The following is a 24157-nucleotide window of genomic DNA, read 5'->3' on the forward strand; positions in this document are numbered from 1 at the left end:
CCAAAAGACTGAAGGGGAGGGAACACTCCCAAAGACATTCTATGAAGTCACCATCATCCCGATACCAAAACCAAACAAAAATACCACCAAAAAAGAAAATTACCAGTGTCTCTGACAAATGTAGATGCAGAAAATCTCAACAAAACATCAGCAAACCGAATCCGATAACACATAAAAAAGATCATACACCATGACCAACTGGGATTCATCCCAAGTTCACAAGGATAGTTCAACATAGCAAATCAATGGGATACACTACATAAACAAAAGAACAGACAAAAACCACGTGATCATCTCAATAGCTGCAGAAAAAGCATTTGACAAAATTCAACATCCACTCATGATAACAACTCTTACCAAAGTGGGTACAGAGGGAACATATCTCAACATAATAAAAGCTATTTATGACAAACCCACAGCCAACATAATACTCAACGGTGAAAAGCTGAACGCATTCCCGCTGAAATTTACTACAAGGATGCCCACTGTCACCACTTCTGTTCAACACAGTATCAGAAGTCCTAGCCACAGCAATCAGACAATAAAAAGCAATAAAAGGTACACAAATTGGAAGGGAAGAGGTAAAATTATCATTATAAGCAGATGACATAATACCATATACGGAAAATCCTAAAGACGCCACACAAAAACTAGAACTGATAAATGAATTCAGCAAGGTAGCAGGATACAAGATTATCATACAGAAATCTGTTGCATTTCTTTATACTAACAATGAAATATCAGAAAGGCAAAGTAAAAAAAAATTCCCTTTAAAAACTGCATCAAAAAAAGATATACTTAGGAATAAACCTCATCAAGGAGGTGAGAGACTTATATGCTAAGAACTACAAACCATTAACAAAGGAAACTGAAGATGATTCAAAGAAATGGAAAGATATCTCATGCTTTTGGATTGGAAGAATTAATATTGTTAAAATATTAATACTACCCAAAGCAATCTACAGATTTAATGGAATCCCTATCAAATTACCCATGACATTTTCCACAAAACTAGAATAATCCTAAAATTTATATGGAACTATAAAAGACCCAGAATTGCCAAAGCGATCCTGAGGAAAAAGAACAAAGCAGGAGGCATAACCCTCCTTGACTTCAGACAATACTACAAAGCTACAGTAATCAAAACAGCATGGTATTGGCACAAAAACAGACACATGGATCAATGCAACAGAAAAGACAGCCCAGGGAATTCCCTGGTGGTCCAGTGGTTAGGACTCTGTGCTTTCACTGACAAGGGCACAGGTTCAATCCTCGGTCAGGGAATTAAGATCCCGCAAGCCACACAGCCAAAAACAACAATAACAGAAGACAAAGAGAGCCCAGAAATAAACCCACACACCCCTATGGTCAATTAATCTTCAACAAAGGAGGCAAGAATATACAATGGGGAAAAGACAGTCTCTTCAGCAAGTGGGCTGGGAAAGCTGGGCAGCCACATGTAAATCAATGAAGGTAGAACACTCCCTCATACCATACACAAAAATAAACTCAAAAATGGCTTAAAGACTTAAATATAAGACATGACACCATAAAACACCTAGAAGAGAACATTGGCAAAACATTATCTAACATAAATTGTAGCAATGTTTTCTTAGATCAGCCTCCCAAGGTAACAGAAATAAAAGCAAAAATAACCAAATGGGACCAAATCAAACTGATAAGCTTTGGCATAGCAAAGGAAACCATAAACAAAATGAAAAGACAACCTACGTACTGGGAGAAAATGTCTGCAAGCAATGTGACCAACAAGGAGTTATTTCCAAAATATACAGTTTATATAGCTCAATTTAAAAAAAAAACAAAAAACACCAAACAACCCAATCAAAAATGGACAGAAGACCTAAATAGACATTTCTCCAAAGACGACATAAAGATGACCAATAGGCACACGAAAAGATGGTCAACATCACTAATTATTAGAGAAATGCAAATCAAAACTACAATGAGGTATCACCTCACATGGGTCAGAATAGCCATCATCAAAAAGTCTACAAATAATAAATGCTGGAAAGGGTGTGGAGAAAAGGGAACCCTCCTACACTGTTGGTGGGAATGTAAACTGGTGCAGCCACTGTGGAAAACAGTATGGAGGTTCCTTAAAAAACTAAAAATAGAGCTACCTTTTGATCCAGCAATCTCACTCCTGGGCATATATCCAGAAAAGACAAAAACTCTAATTTTAAAAGATACACACACCCCAGTGTTCATAGCAGCACTATTAATAATAGCCAAGATGTGAAAGCAATCTAAGTGTCCATCAACAGATGAATGGATAAAGAAGATGTGATATATATATACACACACACACACACACAATAGAATATTACTCAGCCATAAAAAAGAATCAAATGTTGCCATTTGCAGCAACATGGATGGACCTAGAGATTATCATACAACGTGAAGTCAGAGAAAGACAAATGCCATATGACATCACTTACATATGGAATCTAAACTATGATACAAATGATCTTATTTACAAAACAGAAAGACTCAGACATAGAAAACTTATGGTTATCAAAGGGGAAAAGGGGTGGGGGAGGGATAAATCAGAAGTTTGGGATTAGCAGATACAAACTACTATATATAAAATAGATAAACAAGAAGGTCCTACTGTATAGTACAGGGAACTATATTCAGTATCCTGTAATAAAGTATAATGGAAAAGAACATGAAGAAAAATATATATACACATATATATGTATAACTGAATTGCTTGCTGAACACCAGAAACCACCACAACACTGTAAATCAACTAAAAAAAAAAAAAAACTGCACCAAATTTTACATCCTTAAGCAGAATTATGCTATTGAAATACCAGGTAATTGATCTGTCTTCCCATTCTGTGATCAATTTGCTTTCCCACCAAAATTTCACCTCAAATTTGGTGACTCTTGACTATCTGTCTTGCCCTTTATTGTATGTTAATTTCTTGTTCATTCTATTTTTTCTGTCTGTGAGGCTCCCCTCACCTGGGAAGTCAGTGAATGTTATATGATTCCATTTCTGAAGAAAAATGAGATCACGAACATACTGAAAGGAAACTGAATGCTGTATTCCAGTTAGGGTGTATGACTGGGAGAAATCCACTTTAATTTCTCTTTTGCTTATCAGTCTTTTCTATAATGATTATATACTTCTTTGTTTGTTTGTTTTGTTTTTGCGGTATGCAGGCCTCTCACTGTTGTGGCCTCTCCTGTTGCGGAGCACAGGCTCTGGACACGCAGGCTCAGTGGCCATGGCTCATGGGCCCAGCCGCTCCACGGCATGTGGGATCTTCCTGGACCAGGGCACGAACCCGTGTCCCCTGCATTGGCAGGCGGACTCTCAACCACTGTGCCACCAGGGAAGCCCCATTTCTTTTTTTTTTTTGAACAGCTTTAATGAGATATACAAAATTTACATATAAATCTAACCAATTCTAAGTATACAATTCAACAATCTCAATAAATTAATAGAACTGAGCAACCAACACCACAATCCAGTTTTAGAAGGTTTCCATCACCCAAAAAGTTCCTTCCCAGATATTTGCAGTTAATTCCTGTTGCCACCCGTAGACCTAGGGAACCACTGATCTGCTTTCTGCCTCTACAAGTGTGCTTTTCTAGAGATTTCTTATAAATGGAGTCAGTATGTGGTCTCTTGTGTCCAGCTTCTTTTACTTAGCATGTCTTTGAGGTTCATGCATAATAAAGCACAGATCAGTATTCACTCCTTTTTGTTGCTGAATAGCATACTGGTATATGGATATACCATATTTTGTTGTTTGTATCCATTTGTCAGTTGATGGACACCTGGATTATTTCCAGTTTGGGGCTATTATGAATAATGCTGCTATGAAGATTTGTTTCATGCCTTTGTGCAGAGATATGTTTTCATTTCTTTTGGATAGATCCCTGTGAATGCTTTTCTTTTATAATAATTACAATTTATTTTAAGTAAAGGAAACTATTGAAAAAAAGGTCTAGACTTTTTTCTGACTCCAATTTTTTCATCCCTATTCATTTTAAGCCAATTATACCAGTTCTCTGGTTTAGGTTTAGTCTGTGTTTTTATTCTTACACATATAACTAAAAGACTTTTAAGTTATTCTAACTACTTGATTCTCTCTTGTTGATTATTTGAAATGTTATAAATTTTCCCTATGACAAACCTGGGAGAGCAGAAACAGTTGTCTAAATATGAATTAATACTTAAAACCGCTGTGTTTGGGGATTTTTGACTAAACTATTATTTTTACCAAATTCCTATATAGATCAATTTGGTTTGTATTAAATTATTTTACCTAAAATTTTCAGTTGAATTATCTAGAGCCCCCCCCCCACCCCGGACCAATTAGGTCCAATTACGTGAAGTTTGCTCTCCTGTTTATCTTATTACAACCTTCTCATGTTTTTTGTTTTCTGTTCCTTTCTACCTGAACACATTCCTACAAAAATGCAGAGGGCATCTTGAAGAACTTTATCTTAAAACTGCTGGGTGCATAACTTACTGTGGGTGTTCAATAAAAGTTTAATTGGATTGCACAAAATTTCTAGCTTTTTTTGTACAATGAAACTTAGCTGCTGAATTATTTCAATCTGGAATACAATGTAGCTTAGTATTCTTCTCACTAACTACTTCCTGCTCTTTCTTTCTGGCTACCTATAGTAACAATAAACATAAACCCTTTTCAATCAGAGATGCAGGTCTTCTCTCTGAAGTTAGACCAGAAAACTGAGTTGGTTCCTTGTATTTAAGAGGCAAATATGAAGATACATTACCTTAAATGGAACTATCTAGAAGTCACACAGCCTAGCAACATCTTTTGTGGCTCAAAATTTGTTTTTGCTCTCATGGTTTGATAATACCTCCATACAGAGAAACTCAGGGCTACTATGAGTCAGGAAAATATTATTTGCTGAACCAGATGATAACTACACTCACCACAAAAACTAGTCAAAGAAAAAGGATAAATATTTGTTAATAGGAAAAATACACTTTTAGTTTATTTTTGTTTTTTTGACTAAGTGATAAACGTTCAGGGTACAAAAAAGTTACAAAACGGAGTCCCCCTCCATTCCTATCACTCAGCTACTCAGTTCCTCTCCTGGAAAAAACTACTGTTCTTGTGTTAGAAGGGTGATCTGGTGGAATCTGTCAGAGCCTATGTAAAGCAGACATCCACATAGGGAAGAGAGCTGTAGCAGCAAATGGGAGATCAGTCACATAAAGGGGAATTAATCAAATAAGTAACTACATTAAGGATAATGGGAGCTAGGTTTCTCATGGACAGAGAAGGGAGTTACAATTATGGAAAAGGAGAAAACTAGAACAAGACTTAGAGTGTTGGAGGTATCAGTGTGAACTCATGGTTCCTGATAAACAAAAATACAAAAATATAGATATATAGGGGGGTGTATACAATTGTGTAACGTGTATACCTTAGCTTGTCTGCTGAGAGGGCTTGGGAGTAGGAACAACCAAACAGCAATAAACAACCTAGTGTCCAGATCTTGGTTTCTAAATACTATACTCTACTAAAAGGAACCAGGGCTCGTTGGAGAAATGGCTGATTCCAAGGTTGGAACAGGTAAAGTATGAACTGAGCCTGGAACTTCTTGTTGCGCCAGAAAGAAGTGTTGGAAGAATGATGGGGACACGTCAAAAGGACACAGAAGCCAGCTTGAAAGGCCTTCCACTAGCTAAATCAGAGACAATTTGAAAATCTAAATAATGGTAACAATAGATTATAATCCAATGAATAATATAGAAAACCATAAGTCCACAGTGATTTAATAAATGAATAAACTGAAAATTTGATGAAAAACAGGGTAACTCACATGATCTCAAACTGCCCTCCCCATAAATACTTAATTATAAAGGGAAACAAGAATCTTTATGAGAAGCCTAGCAGATATCTCCTTATTAAGAAGTCACAGTGCACCTCATCAGTAACTGGAAAAATCTAAATTGTATGCCACCTGATAGGGTTCAATGACAAGAACATATAATCACTTTTGTGATATTCCTGCCAAAGATGCATAACCTGAATATAAATATGACAAAGTAGCAGAAAGAAAAGATTTAATATTCTATGAAATAAATGGCCTGTGATCTTCAAGTGTCAAGGTCATGCAAGTAAGGTAAGTGTTCCAGTGACTAAGGAGACATGACATGACAATTAAATGCACTATGTGATTCTGAACTGGATCCTTTTTGTATAAAGAATATTATTGGAACAACTGGTAAAACATGAATGGGACCCACGGACTGGATGGTAGTAATGGATCACGGTCAATTTTCAGATTTTGATGTTTGTATTGTAGTTCTATAGGACGTTGCCCTTGTTTGTAGGAAATACAGACTAAAGTGTGATTATGGGACATCATGTCAGCCACTTTCTCTCAAATGTGACAGAATTAAAAAACAAAAAGGTTCTCTAGCAACTTTTCTGTAAGTGTGAGATAAAAAAAGGAAGAAAGAGAGAAAGAAAACTGTTGCATTAGATTGCAAGCTCTCTCTTCTATCCTTTTAGTCTTTTGTTCCACCAGGGCCCTGAATGTATTAGGTGTTCAATGAGTGCTTTTGATTTGTTGAATGACAAAAAGAAATCACTGTGGCTGCCACGAAAAAATGTCCTGAAAAGTAATAAAAGTAGAAGAAGGGGGACTTGTTAGAAAGCTCCTGAAACAGTCTAGGTAAAAAATGGACTGAAGTGGTAAGAATGGTGATGTCAGAGAAGTAAAGATTACATAAATATTTAAAATATGAATTCAAAAGATGTTGTGTTATGGAAAGGGAGATAAGAGAAAGGATGGCATAAAGAAGGACTCCTCGTTTTCTGGCAAAACCAACCTGATGATGATATTTACTGGTAATGGAAACACCAGTGGAAGAATAAATTCAGAAGAGGTGGAAAGTGGGACAGTAGTGAGTTATTTTAAATATGCTGAATTTGAGGCACTTATAATAAACACTTCAACAGAGATGCTGTACAGATAGTATGAGTCTGAAACTTAGAAGAAAGGTAAAAGCACCTAGGCAGACAGTACAGGACTGAGAAGAAAAGATGGCCTGAAACAAAACTTTCAAGGCTCGTGAAAGGAGGAAGAGCCAGAAAAGGTACAGCCTAATAAGGTACAGCCAAAAGAGGTAAAAAGAAACCAGAAAAGTATAGTGTTAAGAAAAAAAAAAAAAAGAGAGATGAGAACATTTCAAGAAGGAAGCCGTAATTGGGGTTAAATGGTGCTATAAAGTAAAACAAGGACAGGAAATACCTATTAAATTTAATGATACTGACATCATTGCTACGTAAGTTGTAGAAGCCAGGTGGGTGAGTTGAGAAGTGAATAAATGTAAGAAAACTGAGATAGTAACTGTAGACATCAATTCGAGAAGGTTCACTTTAAGGAAAGGAATAAACAAGATGGTAAAGGGAGTGGATGGGGTTGAGAGAGGTTTGATTGTTTTAAAATGGAGAAATCTGGACATTTAAATGCTGGTGGGACCCAAAAACCACTGAGATAAACTAAATGACACAGGAGAAAAGAGAGAATTGAGAATGTAGTTTTTCTTAATTCCACACTGGAGTTTGTTACACAGGGCCCAAACATTAAGTTCAAGTGATTTTGAAAGTAAAATTGTTATTCATTAGAATTCTAGAATGTTATTTAGTAAAAAAAAAAAGTTCTAAAGTCATCCAGCCCCATCTGCGGCCCAAAGAAGTTAGGTGACTGACTGACTTATCTACTCAAGGTCACAAGGTTACTATGTGATAGGGATATGACCCAAGGACTTCTGACTGCATACTCTTTCCATGATCCCAGGGTGACTTTATTTATGATCTGGGTGTTCTGCAGAAGTACATCTGGGGTCATAAGGATGGTGAAGGTAGGCAAGTAAAGGAGATGTGTGTTGGAGAGAGTGTGGCCACATTCTAGGGCTCTGGAATCCCCATTCCTATTTCACAGAAGCTGCCCTCTGTCTATTTAATAAACTAGGGGCCTGAATGAGATTCTGCTTTAAAAAAAAAAAAGCATACAATAATCAAACAAATGTAAAAATATACATAATTTAAAATATGCTTACCGGGTAATAGCACTGAACAACCCACGGATGCGTGCTTTATGTCTAGCTACAAAAGCTTCAGTAAATATTACTCCTCTGTTATCAAGATCAATGTGTCCGTTAATAATTCTACCTAGTCGCTGAGTTAGCGCCTGAGGGTAAAGATGGATGAAAATTCTTATTAATTTGAAAGAAAATTACACATTTACATTTGTACAGTCTTACTAGCGTCATGTTGCATGCTGATGCTGTATTAATCATATGACTGAATAATTTCAGCAAGCATGAATTAACAAGATATATAAGGTAAAATGAAGACTTAGGATCTAGGAAACTTCATAATCTTATGGCAGAGACAAGAATCGAATAAATCAAATAGTTGAATGTTAAAAGGCTCAGCTACATGCTAAAATAAGGCCTATTTCTATGGTAAAATAAAAGAGATTGATTAACCAATTTTCTAGATACAGGCAGTCTGACACATAGACAGCCAAGACATATACATGGGTCTTGGAGAGGATCCTATATGGAGCTTCTAACACTAACAGAGAGAAATAAATGTTATTCCAAGATTCTGCGACCTAGGGAAACATAAGACCTGAAAAGTTATCTTCTGTGATGCAAATATTAACAAACTGTGTCCAGAAATCTATACTGACAGACAACCTGATTTCTTGGTAATCTCAAGAGAGTATTTTTCCACAGCTACACTATGACTGGGATCAGGTACATATAAAATAAGCCTGGACATATTTGCCTTCCCAGGACAAGTTAAATCTACTCAAGTCAGCTGGCTGATACTTTTATGGTACAGAAAAATGCTTTCCAAACAACTTCTTAATGAGCTTTTAGAATACTGCCTGTGATTCTGAGAAAAATTAAAACTGGAAACTATTAAGAAACTATATATATTTCTAAAATGTATCAGTAGCACAATTTTATAAGAAATCATTTGAATCTGTTCTGATACTTTTATTTAAGTGTCTAAAATTTTTTTTTTTTTACCTTCTGTGATTTACATATATTTGCCGATTTTATCTTCTGTGATTTACATACATTTGCTCAGGAGCTTAGGCTCCTGAAATGCTTTGTAAAACAGATCTATGCCCTAAATGGTATTTTAGATGCAATTAGAAGAAATCACTCAGCTAAAATGAGTGAGTAAATCTGTTGTATTATAAATTAATCTCATGCAATTATGGTTTGTTAAGTTAAAGTATACCTAAAAAGAGATTTGGCTTTTCCCTGATTTGTTGCAGTAAATACAAAACAAAACCATCATTTATTGAGTACTTCCACTGTGCCAGCCATTTCAGTAGATATATCATGAATATAGCCTCACTGAGATCTATGAAAGAGACAATTATTCCCATTTTCAGATATGTAACTGGAAGCACAAAAGACATGAAATAGTTTTCCTGACACTGAATAACTAAGCAGTGGCATAGCCAGAATTCAAATCAAGGTCTGTTTAACTCCAAAGCCCATGCACTTTCCACTGTACCAAATGGACTTCTATAATTCTAAAATGTCAAACCATTTTAAGAAAAAACAAACAGGGAACTAGCCTCTATTTTCAGGTAGCATTGTTATTACACTATAAATCAAGATATCTGATTTGAGTATTGACACAAGTACCAAAAATGAAGAGAATATAAGTGATTCCTTGGTTCTTCTTCCTGTCACACTGACAGTTTAGAGGAAAAAAGGTGACATCAAAAGATGTTGGTACTACTTACATTTTGGGCAAGAAAATTCTTTGTTGGGAAGGGATGTTCTGTGCACTGCAGGATGTTTAGCATCAGCCTTGACCTTTACCACACAAGATGCCAGTAGCACCCCTTCTAAATTATAGTCTTCATCAGTTATTTCTTAAAATATTTCTTAAAATATAACTAGGCAATCAGAACTGATGATACCCTGGTTAAAGTTTCTGTACAGTTGTTATCAGAACATTAAATAAACCTATATGCTTATGGTATACCTGCTACTGCATCAAAGCAGGCCTAGAACTTAAGTCTACTTAAGTTTAGGGTGTCTCTGGGTTCAGGAAGATTACAATCACGTCTAAACAATCTCATCAGAGCCATCAATGTTTAAGTATTCCCCAAATATATTGTTAGAACATCAGTAGTCAAACACTTGCAAAAAATCAATTAATGGTAAGAAGGTATAGTTTCTTCCCTCCCATTAAAATTCTTTTATTTATCTGAAAAGACATATTATAGTATTAAGAAAAAAATACCTGTGTCAGAAAGTTTCCGGGAAGATCATAGGTTTTACACAGTTCGGATATGGTTACCTGACCACTTTCCTGTAATTTATCATTTACCTCTTCTGCTAACCGATCCAAATAGTTCCTAATAGTTTAAAAAAAAAAAGGAAAAACCCAATTAGGAATAATAATTTTCCTCTATCTATTATGTCTAATTCCTGTTGCAATAAGGTATGCCTCAAAAGTAATGAATATGTTTAGGTAAACACCATTCATTACTCATATTCTGAAAATTTTCTTATCAATTTAACTAAATGTAAGGTTAATCAAATAATAAATGCTGAAATTGTTTTCAACAATTAAAATTCTGCAATCATTTTCATTAATATTTTTGGAACAATTCTGCTTTCAGAGTTAAACTCATACAGGAAAGATGATAAAAATTATGTTTTGTGTCGCTTTAAAACAACAGAAAAAAATAAAAGTTATATTATTTCCAAGTACTCCACACAAGTAAATACTTACTTTTTAAGTACAATGATCCTTACAATGAAAATCAGCACTAAGTGTTCTAAACAAAATGCTGAAGTGGCCACAACTGTTCTAAATTTAAGTATAAATTTACTTACAAAAAAAGAAAACAAAAAAGTGTACTTAAATATCGTACATACTCATCTATCAGTTGTCCCAACACTAGCTGAACATGTCTTTCTGATTTAACAATGTCACCAATTCTATTTTCAATATGAGTCAGATCCACATTAATCGCCTGGAAAATAAGTACAAATTCTATTAGTGATAAGTTCATACTGTTTAAGTTTGAAATTACATATTTAGAACTTAAAAAAAAAACTTACTTATCCTTAGGTGAATTTCAAATTGATATGAAATATTATAACAAGTCTCAAATAAAAAATTAGAGGCTTGTTGCTTATTTACTTTGATTTCTGAACAAGTACATTTTCACTTGCTAAGAAAGTTCGTATTAAGAAGTTACACCATTTCAGGGGTCTTTTCTCCTCCAGAGTCCCCCTGGAGCCTGGGGAGTCTGGTGGGGCGCAACAGGCAAGTCCCAACCTGCCAGAGACCACACAGTGAGTTGGTGAGTCTGCGACCCAAACCACCCAGTGCCTCGGAGCAGTCACCAGACTGCCGCCCCACAGGCAGCCACTTGGCCCAAGATCAACCCAGCCCTGGCTCTCTCGCTCAGGAGAGGCTCTGCAGGCCAGAATTCAGGGGATCAAGTTGGCCCATGCATCTCAGCCCCTGCTGTGGTTCTCAGGCTTGCTAAGACGTCAGCCAAACCTGCTGTCGGCTTCGTGAACAAGGCTTCTCGGCAGATCCTGGCTGGTGGTTCTGAGCTGGGAGGTAGATGTAGATGGGCCCCTGGGCTGAACAGTTAAAGTTTGTCAGGCAGAGTAAATTGGAGCTTTGTGTTCCCTAGACACTTCAAGGACAAAGCTAATGGCAGGAGCTGAGCTCTGCCAGAATAGAGAGATAAGATGACCACATCTATCACTCCTGAGGTCAAGGAGACCTCCCTGACTGCACTCCTCGGGGGTCAAAAAGGGAGGCGCGCTACCCCATAATAGGTGCTGTCAATGTCCCATAGGCTGCTGCGCTGGAATCCATCTTGGCAAAAAGATGCACCTGCATATGGAGAAGCACCCTGGGTCAGGTCGGAGGTTGGAAACGAAGCAAGATGACTGGCCAGAGAAAAACAAACACCTGGAAAAACTCCCTCCATATAAGTGATTTAAATCACCACTCTGGTGTGCTCCTCATTAGGGAGGATGCCTGCGCTCTTCTCTGGGTGCATATTTTTGCTTTGCTCTAAATAACCTGGTTCTTTGTTCTCTTTGCACATACTGTGCTTCCAATAGATCTTGTGCCTGCTTTACAATGTCTTTTTGTGAATTTTTTCTCTCAAGAAGACAAGGACCAAGGTCCTCTCACCTGCCGACGTCGTCTGGTGCCATGACTTGGATTGCTTCCAAGGTAACTTGCACGTCTTGCTCAACTATGGCTAGAGACCTCTGCTTGCACTATCTTCCTTAGCTTCTCCTTTGGCCTGCACCTTTCTTTCCTACTTTTCTTGCACATAAGGGTCTGTTTTTCACTACATATTTTCACACCCTCCTGGGAGAAGATCTTTTGCTTTTTATTTCTAAACTGCCAATGCTGTCTTTGTCAGGCTGAGTGCACAGGCTCCCTGAGGTCTTATCTTTGTTACAAAAAACACCAGGGCATATGACTTTGGAAATAATTATGTTTCCCAACTCCAATTCTTCCAAGAGTTCCTCCTTTTACCTCTCGGACCCCCCAACCCCTCAAGCTTTGGCAGCCCTTACACTGCTATGGACAGCCTATTGGGCTGGCCAATTCCCAGCAGATAATGTCATAAATTTTACAAATGCTCAACCCCAAGGAGTACATCCCAGTAGGAAATCTTGTTATAGGACATAGGGGAGATCTGATGTCTATAAAGCTTAAGGGAAAACCGGCAACCACTCTGCACTGGTTCAAATGTCCACCCCAGGTAAAAAGGGAGGGCACCCTGTGCAAGAAACCAAAGCTGACCAGAGATGTCTGGTTAGAAATCAGTGGGGGAGTACAGGATGCTCCAAAGCCCATCAGCATTAAGATTGAAGGACATTCAGAGGACACTCTGAATCTCCTCCAGGTGCCTCCTAGTAATGTTTCCAGGATGCTGGACTTCATTTCTAGAAGCACTGTTCTCAGTTGCAGGTTATTCAACATGGGAGGATCTCCTTCTAAACCAAAAAAAAAAACACCCCTCAGAAACGCTCCCAGGGCACTAAGTTCTTTTTGTTCTTTCTGTCCACTTTTAGTCATAAACACCATGGAAGGTATCCCTGGGACAACAATGTATCAGCCAGTCTGCCTCTGTCATTAGGGCCAATTTGAGCACTCTTTGGTCTAAATTCTAGCTATGAAACTATGAATACAGAAAAAGATGATTTTTTTTTTGACACTGTGTGGCCACAATACTCTTTAGACTCCAGAAAAAACTGGTTAAGATAAAACCCTTTTGAAATTGCAAAACTGGTTCTTTCTGCATATGCAATTAGAGAAAGCTAGCTTGTTAAAATACTTTTTTTCAGAATTCTGATCCTGAGAGAACAAAAATACGCCTAGGAGAAAGCCTGAAGTTGACTCTTATCATGTCCTTGAGAGACAAACAAAGCCCACTTTGCCTGAGACTTCAGCCTTGGGTTAATTAGTAGAACTTCAAGCCAAGGGGAAAAAAAAGCAAAGAGGCATTTTAAACCTCAAGCAGAAACTGTGAGATCTCTGTCTGTCTGGATTTATGTATATCTCAGTATGTGTCTCTGTCTGTGGATAATATTGCTGAGGCTAATTCGTAAATGAACTCTATTTAATTGGCTGAAAGAAAAGTAAGTGCTTATAAATCAAACAATTCTATATATAAGAGAAACTAAGCTAAACAAATTTCAGGTTCACATGATCTGGGAAATATTCAGTATTGAATTGATATCTGATATTAAAGTTAGTTTAAGTTTATTAATACAGACATGTCTTTAGAGTCATCAATATTAAGTATAATACCTTTGTTTTACCTAGGTTTACTGAAAGTCATTAAGTTCACACTGTATCTGTTACATTTGTCAACAAGAGAATTAACTTGGTATGGGATAAAAGCTTTTGAGTAAACAGTGTGGGAATAATTATGTTTTAGTTTTTCCAGATTTTTGGTACCTTGAAACTTTAGTTTTGCTAAATCAAGTCAAATGATAAAAAGTCATTAAACGTCTAAATCATTTTTAAGATAAAATACTGAAATATTGATTGCTGAACAAATCTAAATTCACCTACTTTTGTCTTCTCGCAAGAGGGAAACTAAAGATGTTTGGGTTTATCAGACACATGCCTTGTACTACATTGAGAAAAGAAACTGGGCTTTGGGAAAATGCATGTTTTTAGAGGTTATGGAATATATTAAGTTTGCTAATCAGGAAATACCAATACGACAAACAGTTCACAATTGCTTTCTTCTTGGTTTTCACTAGAGGTTAAGGTTTTTAAGGGTTAACAAGTATAATACGTAATTAAAGCTACTAAAATGATAAGGGAAGCATTTCACTGTGTGAAGCAAGTAGAATATATGTTGTCGGTGATAGAAGATATGAAGACTGGAATTTTTTCTCTCTCTGTTAAGAGAACAAAGTTTTCTTGGAATGCTGCTTTTGATAAGAGACTGTGTGAATTTCTTTGTCTTTAGGTGATTTGTATTTGCTTTTGAAATCTTTTGTTACTTTGGTTGAGTAAATAAGTATTATTTCACAATGATCTATGATTCTATTTGACTGTTTTAAAACTTTTTGATATTTTTTTGATATTTTTTAACAAACTTCCCAAGTGTCAAATTCTAATTAAAGTTCTTCTGACCTCCAGCTAACTTCAAGGCACTTCACAGGGCCCCTGAGGCATCTCAGAAAAATATTACACTAACTGGGATTATTTGACAGATTAAATTACAGGAGGAACATTGTCAAATAAAAGGTAACAATGACAGAATCTGTAAAGATCATGACACATGTAGATAAAGTTCACTCTGCTTCTACAAAGATTAACCCCTGACTGTCAGACTCTGCCATCCTGATGTCCTTGTAACATGGCAATGGTCTACTCCTAAATCAGGGAATTTAAAATGGGTAAACAATAGCTGTAAATTAAACAGGGTTATGGGAAATCCAAGATGGCCACCTGGCTTTTCCCAGCTCCCTGGCAAACTCCATTTTTACTTGATGGGTTAAAGCCTTCCCTGGCTACAGGGCTGATGCCCTCACAATGAAAAGGAAATGGTTAAAAAATGTGTTTTCCACTTGGGGTATACTTTCTTCAACCTCCAGTGATCGAGACACCCACTTCACTAGACAAATCATATAAGCCTTAACACAAACTTCTTGAAATTATCACTGTAACTATCAGCCTCAGTCATCAGGCAAGGTCAACAAAACTAATGGAAAAAGTGGACTCAAACAGAACAAAAATTAATTACATGGGATTAAATGAACTGGTAAATATGATTAATTTTTATGACTTTGACATATTACCAACTTCTAATCTTTGTTTTTCAGATACAGAAAAGCCCTTCTCCTCAAGCTACTTATGGCTTACAACAATTTGGTAATTTACACCTGAGGATAAAATTAAAACATTTTTCTCTTTGCCTGGTCCCTCCAGAAATTGGAGATCCTTGGGTTATGAACAGCCTTATCAGGTAAATAAAAAAGACTGCCTCCTGACATGTAAAGGAATCTCAAAATACTTTAGGGACCTCTAGAAGACAGAAATCCACCTAAGCAAAATCTGATGGCAGGCCTTTGGCATGGCTTTCTTGGCCTTGAGAGGCCTTTTGGGAATTTAGTCTGAGACTCCTGAGGAGTTACACCAGAGTCAGTATGAAGGAGCTTATGCGGTCAATGGACCAAACTTATTTTGAAAACAAATTGATCTTGGCTGTGTTTGGTGGAAATGAGGGCAATTTTAGGAAAAGGATTATGTTTCACTAAATATTAAATTCTAGTTTTGTTAATTAAGGCCTGTGTCTACTAAGACTCACTTCCCAGATAGTTCCTTGCTGTTAACATATTGTTACAAAATTTAATTAAATTATTAAAGGGACATTCTAAGTTTCTTTCTGAAGCCTAACTTCATAATCAACCTTTGGATAAAGGTCACATACTCCATGATCTACAACCTGGAGATTAACACCAGGCTATGATCATTTAAGTTTAAAGGAACAATTAGACTATACTAAGGATAACCAGCCTAGTAACATTAGGAAATTAGGCTGAACGTCTTACGGACAATGCCAATGTATATAATTTCCCTTAAAGATACGAAGTGGTACAAAACAGACTAAGACAGACAACTTGGGGATGTACTAGGCTGCACCTAATGTAAGTTCTTGACTTAAACCCTTACTTCTGACCTTACTAATACTGCTAGCTATATTATTTTTTATTGCCTGTTTTACAAAATTGTTATTTCTTACATTACCAAATGTATGACTGATTTCTGATGAAATGATGATATATATATATAGTCTCATATGAAATCAATGACTGTTAGTGTAACTCTAGATATGGGAGGAAGCAACAAAAGGGAATATTTTCCTGGATCATAAGAGACTAGTAAGACAGGTGGTCCAGAGACTTTTGGCTACTGATAACAAGGCCTCGTCCAGTAATAAATAGCACAGTGAGTGGCCTGTCAGCAAAATCTTCACCAGACCTGGGAATGAACGTTCCTAGCACCATGGTACAAAATGGTCATAAAATGCCGCCCAAACCATGTTCAAATTTATGATTATAAAGGGCCCTGCCAACTGGAAACTGGCACTCGCCATCTACCTCTACAAGGATTAAATCATGAGCTGCTTCAGCTGCTGACCTTCAACATCCCATGAAAAGAGTTCGGAATGGAAATCAGAAATGAGGCACTCTGTGCTCTGGGAAAAAGTGACAGAACAGGCCTTCAGATAGTTAGATATTTTCAGGTAAGGATATTTTTGATCCCTAATTCTTGCCTCTTCTCATACCTAGAAAAACACTAAAGTCATTAACGGTGACATCTGCTTTGGCTATTAAGGGAAAAATTACAATTAAAAGTCAAAATGAAGGAGCTGTAGTTCAGCCATCCAAGGTAATACTAGGTGACACTATGGGCGTGATTTCAGAAAAGACTTTGTATTGCTGAGAACTTAAGTTTTATGAGCTGTGTCAAACTTGACGCCACCGGCCGTTCTCAGGACAATACCAGCTGACAGCTGGTAGCTACAACCTTACTCAAGGTCTCCTTTTGTAACTACTACATTTTTAAATAATAAAATTGCTTTAGATCATACATTAACAGAAAGAAGGGACATGTGTAGTGACCAACAGCTCCTGTTATTTATGTTTTAATAACACATCAAAGGTTAAAACCTACTTAGATAAAACTAGACAACTGGCTACGTGGCTACAAGTCTCCCCGAAGCACCAGGTCCATATTGGGTCTCAGGCTTATTCTCCCGGAAAAAAAAATGAGATCTGTTTTGTCTATTAATAGTCAGGTTGTCAATCCTCCAACTCCTTCTAACTGGGACTGTAACACCTACAACAATCACACTGGGTTAACAGAAAAGGACGTCAAAAATATATGACCAGGCCAAATGGTTCCATTCTTTGGACAGGATAAGCCAAGTACTGACTCTATCTGGACCCGTACCAAAACTGTTACCAAATGTAACCTGGTTCTTACTCCTGCTTGGGCCTCTGGTTACAATAATTCTTTTACTGATCTTTGGCCCTTGCCTTCTTTTAATCTACTTCTTCAGTTTGTTCTCTGCAACAGTTTCCCAGACAAGATGATGGTGATCCAAAGATTCCAGCCATTCCTTGAAACGGATCTTGCCAGAATAATAACAGAAGTCACCCTGGGGCCCCTTAATGAAACCTGGTGAGGGCTCCATGACCCCAAGTAGGTAGGGTCTATGAGCCCCTTGCCAGCCTAAAGAATCTATAGAGGAAAGACTGTTGCTGTTCATCCTCCCAATAAAGATTTCTTGGGGTTCACATCTCTCAGGGGATTTGAGGTAGAAGGTAGACAGGCCCCTGGGCTGAAGAGCTAGAGTTTGTCAGGCAGAGTAATTGGAGGTTTGTATGCCCTAGACACTTCAAGGACAAAGTTAATGGCAGGAGCTGAGCTCTGCTGAAGTAATTAGATAAGATGACTGCATCTATCACTCCTGAGGTCAAGGAAACCTCCCTGACTGCACATGTGCAGAAAGACTCCTTGGGGGTCAAAAAGGAAGGGGCGCTGCCCCATAAAAGGTGCTGTCAATCTTCCATAGGCCTCTGTGCTGGAATCCACCTTGGCAAAAAGATGCACACGCATATCAGGAAGGGCCCTGGGTCTGGTCAGAGGTGGGAAACGAAGCAAGATGACTGGCCAAAGGAAAACAAAGGCCCGGAAAAACTGCCTCCATATAAGTGATTTAAATCACCTCTCTGGTGTGCTCCTCATCAGGGAGAACGTCCACACTCTTCTCTGGGTGTGTATTTCTGCTTTGCTCTAAATAAATTGCTTCTTTGTTCTCTTTGCACATACTGTGCTTCCGATAAACTCTGTGCCTGCTTTACAGTGGAATTCTCTCTCCAAAAAAGACAAGGACCAAGGTCCTCTAACCTAACGACATCAGTTCTACTCATTTTTGGAAGGTAGGGAAACAAGGTGGTGGAGTTGAAGGACGTGAGCTTACCTCTTCTCAAGAAAACACCAAAATCACAACTAACTGCTGAACAACTATCAACAAAAAACACTGGAATCTATCAAAAAGGGTATTCCACATCCAAAGACAAAGAAGGAGCCAGAATGAGATGCCAGGAGGGGCGCTTTCTCAATATAATCAAACCCCGTACCCGCCAGGTGAATAATCCACAAACTGGATCCTCTGTTAGAGTTTCTCCCACAGAAGTGAGAGTTCTGATCCCCACGTCAGGCTCCCCAGCCTAGGGGTCTGGCAGCAGGAGGAAGAGCCCCCAGAGCATTTGCCTTTGAAGGCCAGTGGGCTTGAGTGCAGGAGCTCCACAGGACTAGGGGAAATAGAGACTCCACACTTGGAGGGCACACACAAGGTTTCATATTCACTGGGACCCAGAGCAAAGCAGTGACTCCACAGTAGCCTGGGCCAGACCTACCTGAGGGTCCTGGAGGGTCTCCTAAGAAGGTGGGGGTCTGCTGTGGCCCACTGTGGGGACAAGGACACTGGTGGCAGAGGCCCCAGGGAATACTCCTCAGCATAAGCTCTTTTGGAGGTTGCCATTTTGGCACCAAGATCTGGCCCCACCCAACAGCCTGCAGGCTCCAGTGTTGGGACACCTCAGGCCAAACAACCAACAGGGTGGGACCACGCCCCATTCATCAACAGAAAGGCTACCTAACGTCCTGAGCCCACAACCACCTCTAGACACACCCCTTGACATGGCCCTGTCCACCAGAAGGGCAGGACCCAGCTCCACCCACCAGGGGGCAGGCACCAGTCCCTCCCACCAGGAAGACTGCACAAGCCCCTGAACCAACCTCACCCACCAGGAGGCAAACACCAGAAGCAAGGAGAACTACAATCCTGAAGCCTGTGGAATGGAAACCTCAAACACAGAAAGTTAAATAAAATGACATGGTAGAGAAATATGTTCCAGATAAAGGAATAAGATGAAGCCCCAGAAGGACAACTAAGTGAAGTGGAAATGGGCAATCTGCCTGAAAAAGAATTCAGAATAGTGATAGCAAAGATGATCCAAGATCTCAGAAAAAGAATGAAGGTACAGACTGGGAAGATACAAGAAATGTTAAACAAGAGCTAGAAGATTTAAAGAACAAACAGAGATGAACAATACAATAACTGTGATGAAAAATACACTAGAAGCAATCAACAGCAGAATAAATGAGGCAGAAGAACACATAAGTGAGCTGGAAGATAGATTGGTGGAAATCACTGCTGTGGAAAAGAATAAAGAAAAAAGAATGAAAAGAAATGATGACAACCTAAGACACCTCTGGGACAACATTAAATGTGCCAACATTCACATTATAGGGGTAGAAGGAGGAGAGAGAGAAAGGGCATGAGAAAATATTTGAAGCGGTAACAGCCGAAAACTCCCCTAACACGAGAAAGGAAACACTCACTCAAGACCAGGAAGCGCAGAGTCCCTTACAGGATAAACCCAAGGAGGAACAAGCCAAGACACATACTGATCAAACTGAAGAATAAAAACCGTATGATAATCTCAATAGATGCAGAAAAAGCTTCTGACAAAATTCAACACCCATCTATGATAAAAACTCGCCAGAAAGTTGGGCATAGAGGGAACACACCTCAACATAATAAAGGCCATATACAACAAACCTACAGCTAGCATCATACTCAATGGGGAAAAGCTGAAAGCATTTCCTCTGAGATCAGAAACAAGATAAGGATGTCCACTCTCGCCACTTTTATTCAACATCGTTTTGGAAGTCCTAGCCATGGCAATCAGAGAAAAAAGAGAAATAAAAGGAATCCAAATTGGAAAGGAAGTAAAACTGTCACTGTTTGTGGATGAAATGACACTATACACAGAAAACCCTAAAGATGCTACCAGATAAGTAAAGCTCATCAAGGAAATTGGTAAAGTCACAGGATACAAAATTAACATACAGAAATCTCTTGCTTTTCTATACACTGACAACGAAAGATCAGAACGAGAAATTAAGGGTACAATCCCATTTACCATTGCATCAAAAAGAATAAAATACCTAGGAATAAACCTACCTAAGGAGGCAAAAGACCCGTACTCTGAAAACTGTAAGATACTGATGAAAGAAATCAAAGATGACACAAACAGATGGAAAGATATATCATGGTCTTGGATTGGAAGAATCAGTATCGTCAAAATGACTATACTACCCAAGGCAAGCTACAAATTCAATGCAATTCCTATCAAATTACCAATGGCATTTTTCACAAAACTAGAACAAAAAGTTTTACAATTTGTATGGAAATACAAAAGACTCCAAATAGCCAAAGCAATCCAGAGAAAGAAAAAGAGAGCTGGAGGAATCAGGCTCCTTGACTTCAGACTATACTACAGGTTACAGTCATCAAAACAGTACGGCACTGGCACAAAAAACAGAAATATAGATCAACAGAATAGTACAGAAAGCCCAGAAATAAACCCACACACTTATGGTCAATTCACCTATGACAAAGGAGGCAAGAATATACAATGGAGAAAAGTCTATCTCTTCAGTAAGTGATGCTGGGAAAACTGGACAGCTACATGTAAAAGAATGAAATTAGAACACTCTCTAACATCATACACAAAAATAAACACAAAATGGATTAAAGACCTCAATGTAAGACTGGATACTGTAAAACTCTTAGAGGAAAACATAGGCAGAACACTCTTTGACATAAATCGCAGCAATATTTTCTTTTAACATCTTTATTGGAGTATAATTGCTTTACAATGTTGTGTTAGTTTCTGCTGTATAACAAAGTGAGTCAGCTATACATATACAGATATCCCCTCCCTCTTGCGTCTCCCTCCCAGCAATATCTTTATGGATCTACCTCCTAGAGTAATGAAAATAAAAACAAAAATAGACATATGGCACCTAACTAAACTTAAAAGTTTTGCACAGCAAAGGAAACCATAAACAAAATGAAAAGGCAATCGACAGAATGGGAGAAAATATTTGCAAACGAAGTGGGTGACAAGGGATTAATCTCCAAAATATACAAACAGCTCATGTAACTCAATATCAAAAAAACAACCCAATCAAAAAATGGGCAGAAGATCTAAACAGACATTTCTCCATCAACATACAGGTGGCCAAAACAACATGAAAATATGCTCAACATCACTAATTATTAGAGAATGCAAATCAAAACTACAATCAGGTATCACCTAACACTGGTCAGAATGGCCATCATCAAAAAGTCTACAAACAATATATGCTGGAGAGGCTATGGAGAAAAGGGAACCCTCCTACACTGTTGGTGGGAATGTATATTGGTACAACCACTATGCAGAACCGTACGGAGGTTCCTTAAAAAACTAAAAATAGAGTTGCCATATGATCCAGCAATCCCACTCCTAGGCATACATCTGGAGAATACTATACTTCAAAAAGATACATGCACGGCAATGTTCATTGCAGCACTATGTACAATAGGTAAATTACTTCCAATTAGGTTGGAAACCACCTAAATGTCCAGCAACAGAGGAATGGATAAAGATGTGCTACATATATACAATGGAATAGTACTCAGCCATAAAAAAGAATGAAATAATGCCATCTGCAGCAACATGGACAGACCTAGAGATTATCACATTAAGTGGAGTATGTCAGACAGAGAAAGTCAATTATCATATGATATCACTTATATGAGGAATCTAAAAAAAAATGATACAAATGAAGTTATTTACAAAACAGAAACAGACTCAGAGCCTTTGAAAACAAACTTATGGTTACCAAAGGGGAAAAGTCAGGAGGAGGGATAAATTAGGAGTTTGGGATTAACATATACACATTACTATACATAAAATAGATAATCAACAAGGATCTACTGTATAGCACAGGGAATGGTACTCAATATTCTGTAATAACCTATACAGGAAAATAATCTGAAAAAAAAAAACTATAAATCAACTATACTCCAGTATAAAATAAAAATTAAAATAAAAGATATACCATTTCACACAAAATTTGCCAGTTTCTTGTATATACTGTAGTGTACCTTACTGATGACATGTATACCTGTATTTTCTAAAAATATCTACATTTCTTTTACTTCCACATATTAAAAACAAATAAACAGGAAACCGGTGATTTTTCTCCCAAAATTACATAAATTCTGTAATTACATAAAATGACAACTATGAGTTTATTTCATAAAGAATAAAGAATAAGCAAGTCAACTGAGAAAGAAGAACTTATTAAACTGATTCAATATATGTCAGTGAGGGTTATGTAATTATTTCTTCACAAACACAAAACATGATACCAGTACCAAGGAATACTTAGGGCACTGAAAAAATTAATGTTGAGGAATCAAAGTAAAAACTATTATAAAGTTGAAATTTACCTGTTGCAGATCAACAATGTTTACTCGACCTTTAAAGAAAAGACATTCATTTATTTTACATTATGTGTTAAGTACATACCAGCCAAAAACTGTAAATTCCAACAGATTTATGTTTTGGACCGTCAACGTTCTCCTTCTACAAAGGACACAGGGCTGCGGTAATTAATGTCTTCAAACGCAAACCATTAGCTGAATAAATTTTCATGACTTAAGGTACAGACAATAGTTTATTTTCAAAGTTCCATCTGTCATATCAGGCCAATTAGAGAATCAGCTGATACACGGTTTAGCCAGATATACAGGGGTTATTTACCTCCCTTTGCAATTTTATCTACTGTGACCAAAGAGATACAACTAAATTCAGGTAAACTTTTTTCAATTATTTCAAACTGGTAGGTTACCACTTATTAGCTAAAGAATATCTGTTAAGTATTCCAAATTATAGCTAATATTTTATTAGGACTATGCAGGAAGATAAAAAACAAACACCAAGGGTATATCTAATGACACCTAATGAGTTGTTTTCACAGATGCATCTAATCTAATCAAAGTGTTCAAATTTGCTCAGTAATTTGTTCAAATTTCAAAAAGACAAAGGAAACAAAAACTTTTTTGTATGCTTGTAATAGCATTTCCTACAAACAGATGTAGCACGCTATTACATTGATTCCTAATTTGCAAATACTTAAAGTTTAAAAAAGAGCATGGTAGTACAACCTTGATTTTCAACAATCTATACTTTAAAATCTCTATTTCCTCTTCATAATTATCACCTGGTAAGAGGCAGCTAAGTATCCACCCCTGAGTCACCCAATAAATTCATGAACTGTGAAAAGAAACAGCTGATTAATTCACATACAGAACACATAACTCAAAATAATAAAAAATGCTTTTTTTTTTTTTTTTTTTGCGGTACGTGGGCCTCTCACTGTTGTGGCCTCTCCCGTTGCGGAGCACAGGCTCCGGACGCGCAGGCTCAGCGGCCATGGCTCACGGGCCCAGCCGCTCCGCGGCATGTGGGATCTTCCCGGACCGGGGCACAAACCCGTGTCCCCTGCATCGGCAGGCGGACTCTCAACCACTGCGCCACCAGGGAAGCCCAAAAATGCTATTTTTAAAGTGACAATATTTGACTTCATTTAAATTAGACGATCAGGTTTACCTAAACCTATTAAAAATATTAAGGCTGATTACCATATTAACAATTGAAAGG

At 37.6% G+C, this 24157-nt stretch overlaps 1 protein-coding gene across 2 annotated transcripts in view; it reads right to left on the minus strand.

Moving 5' to 3' along the window:
* Positions 1–24157, minus strand: part of UFL1 (UFM1 specific ligase 1) — a 51705-nt gene that overhangs the window by 25998 nt on the left and 1550 nt on the right. Inside the window, exons 3-6 of one of the 2 annotated variants that reach the window (XM_004264803.3) lie at positions 22945–22973; positions 10955–11052; positions 10314–10428; positions 8090–8220 (exon numbers count right to left, since the gene is read on the minus strand). In XM_004264803.3, coding sequence (XP_004264851.1) covers positions 8090–8220; positions 10314–10428; positions 10955–11052; positions 22945–22973 — 373 coding nt within the window. The remainder of the gene's footprint in view (positions 1–8089; positions 8221–10313; positions 10429–10954; positions 11053–22944; positions 22974–24157) is intronic. The other variant, XM_049695130.1, reaches the window with a different exon arrangement.

The sequence above is a fragment of the Orcinus orca genome, chromosome 12 (assembly GCF_937001465.1).
Source record: "Orcinus orca chromosome 12, mOrcOrc1.1, whole genome shotgun sequence".
NCBI lineage: Eukaryota > Metazoa > Chordata > Mammalia > Artiodactyla > Delphinidae > Orcinus > Orcinus orca.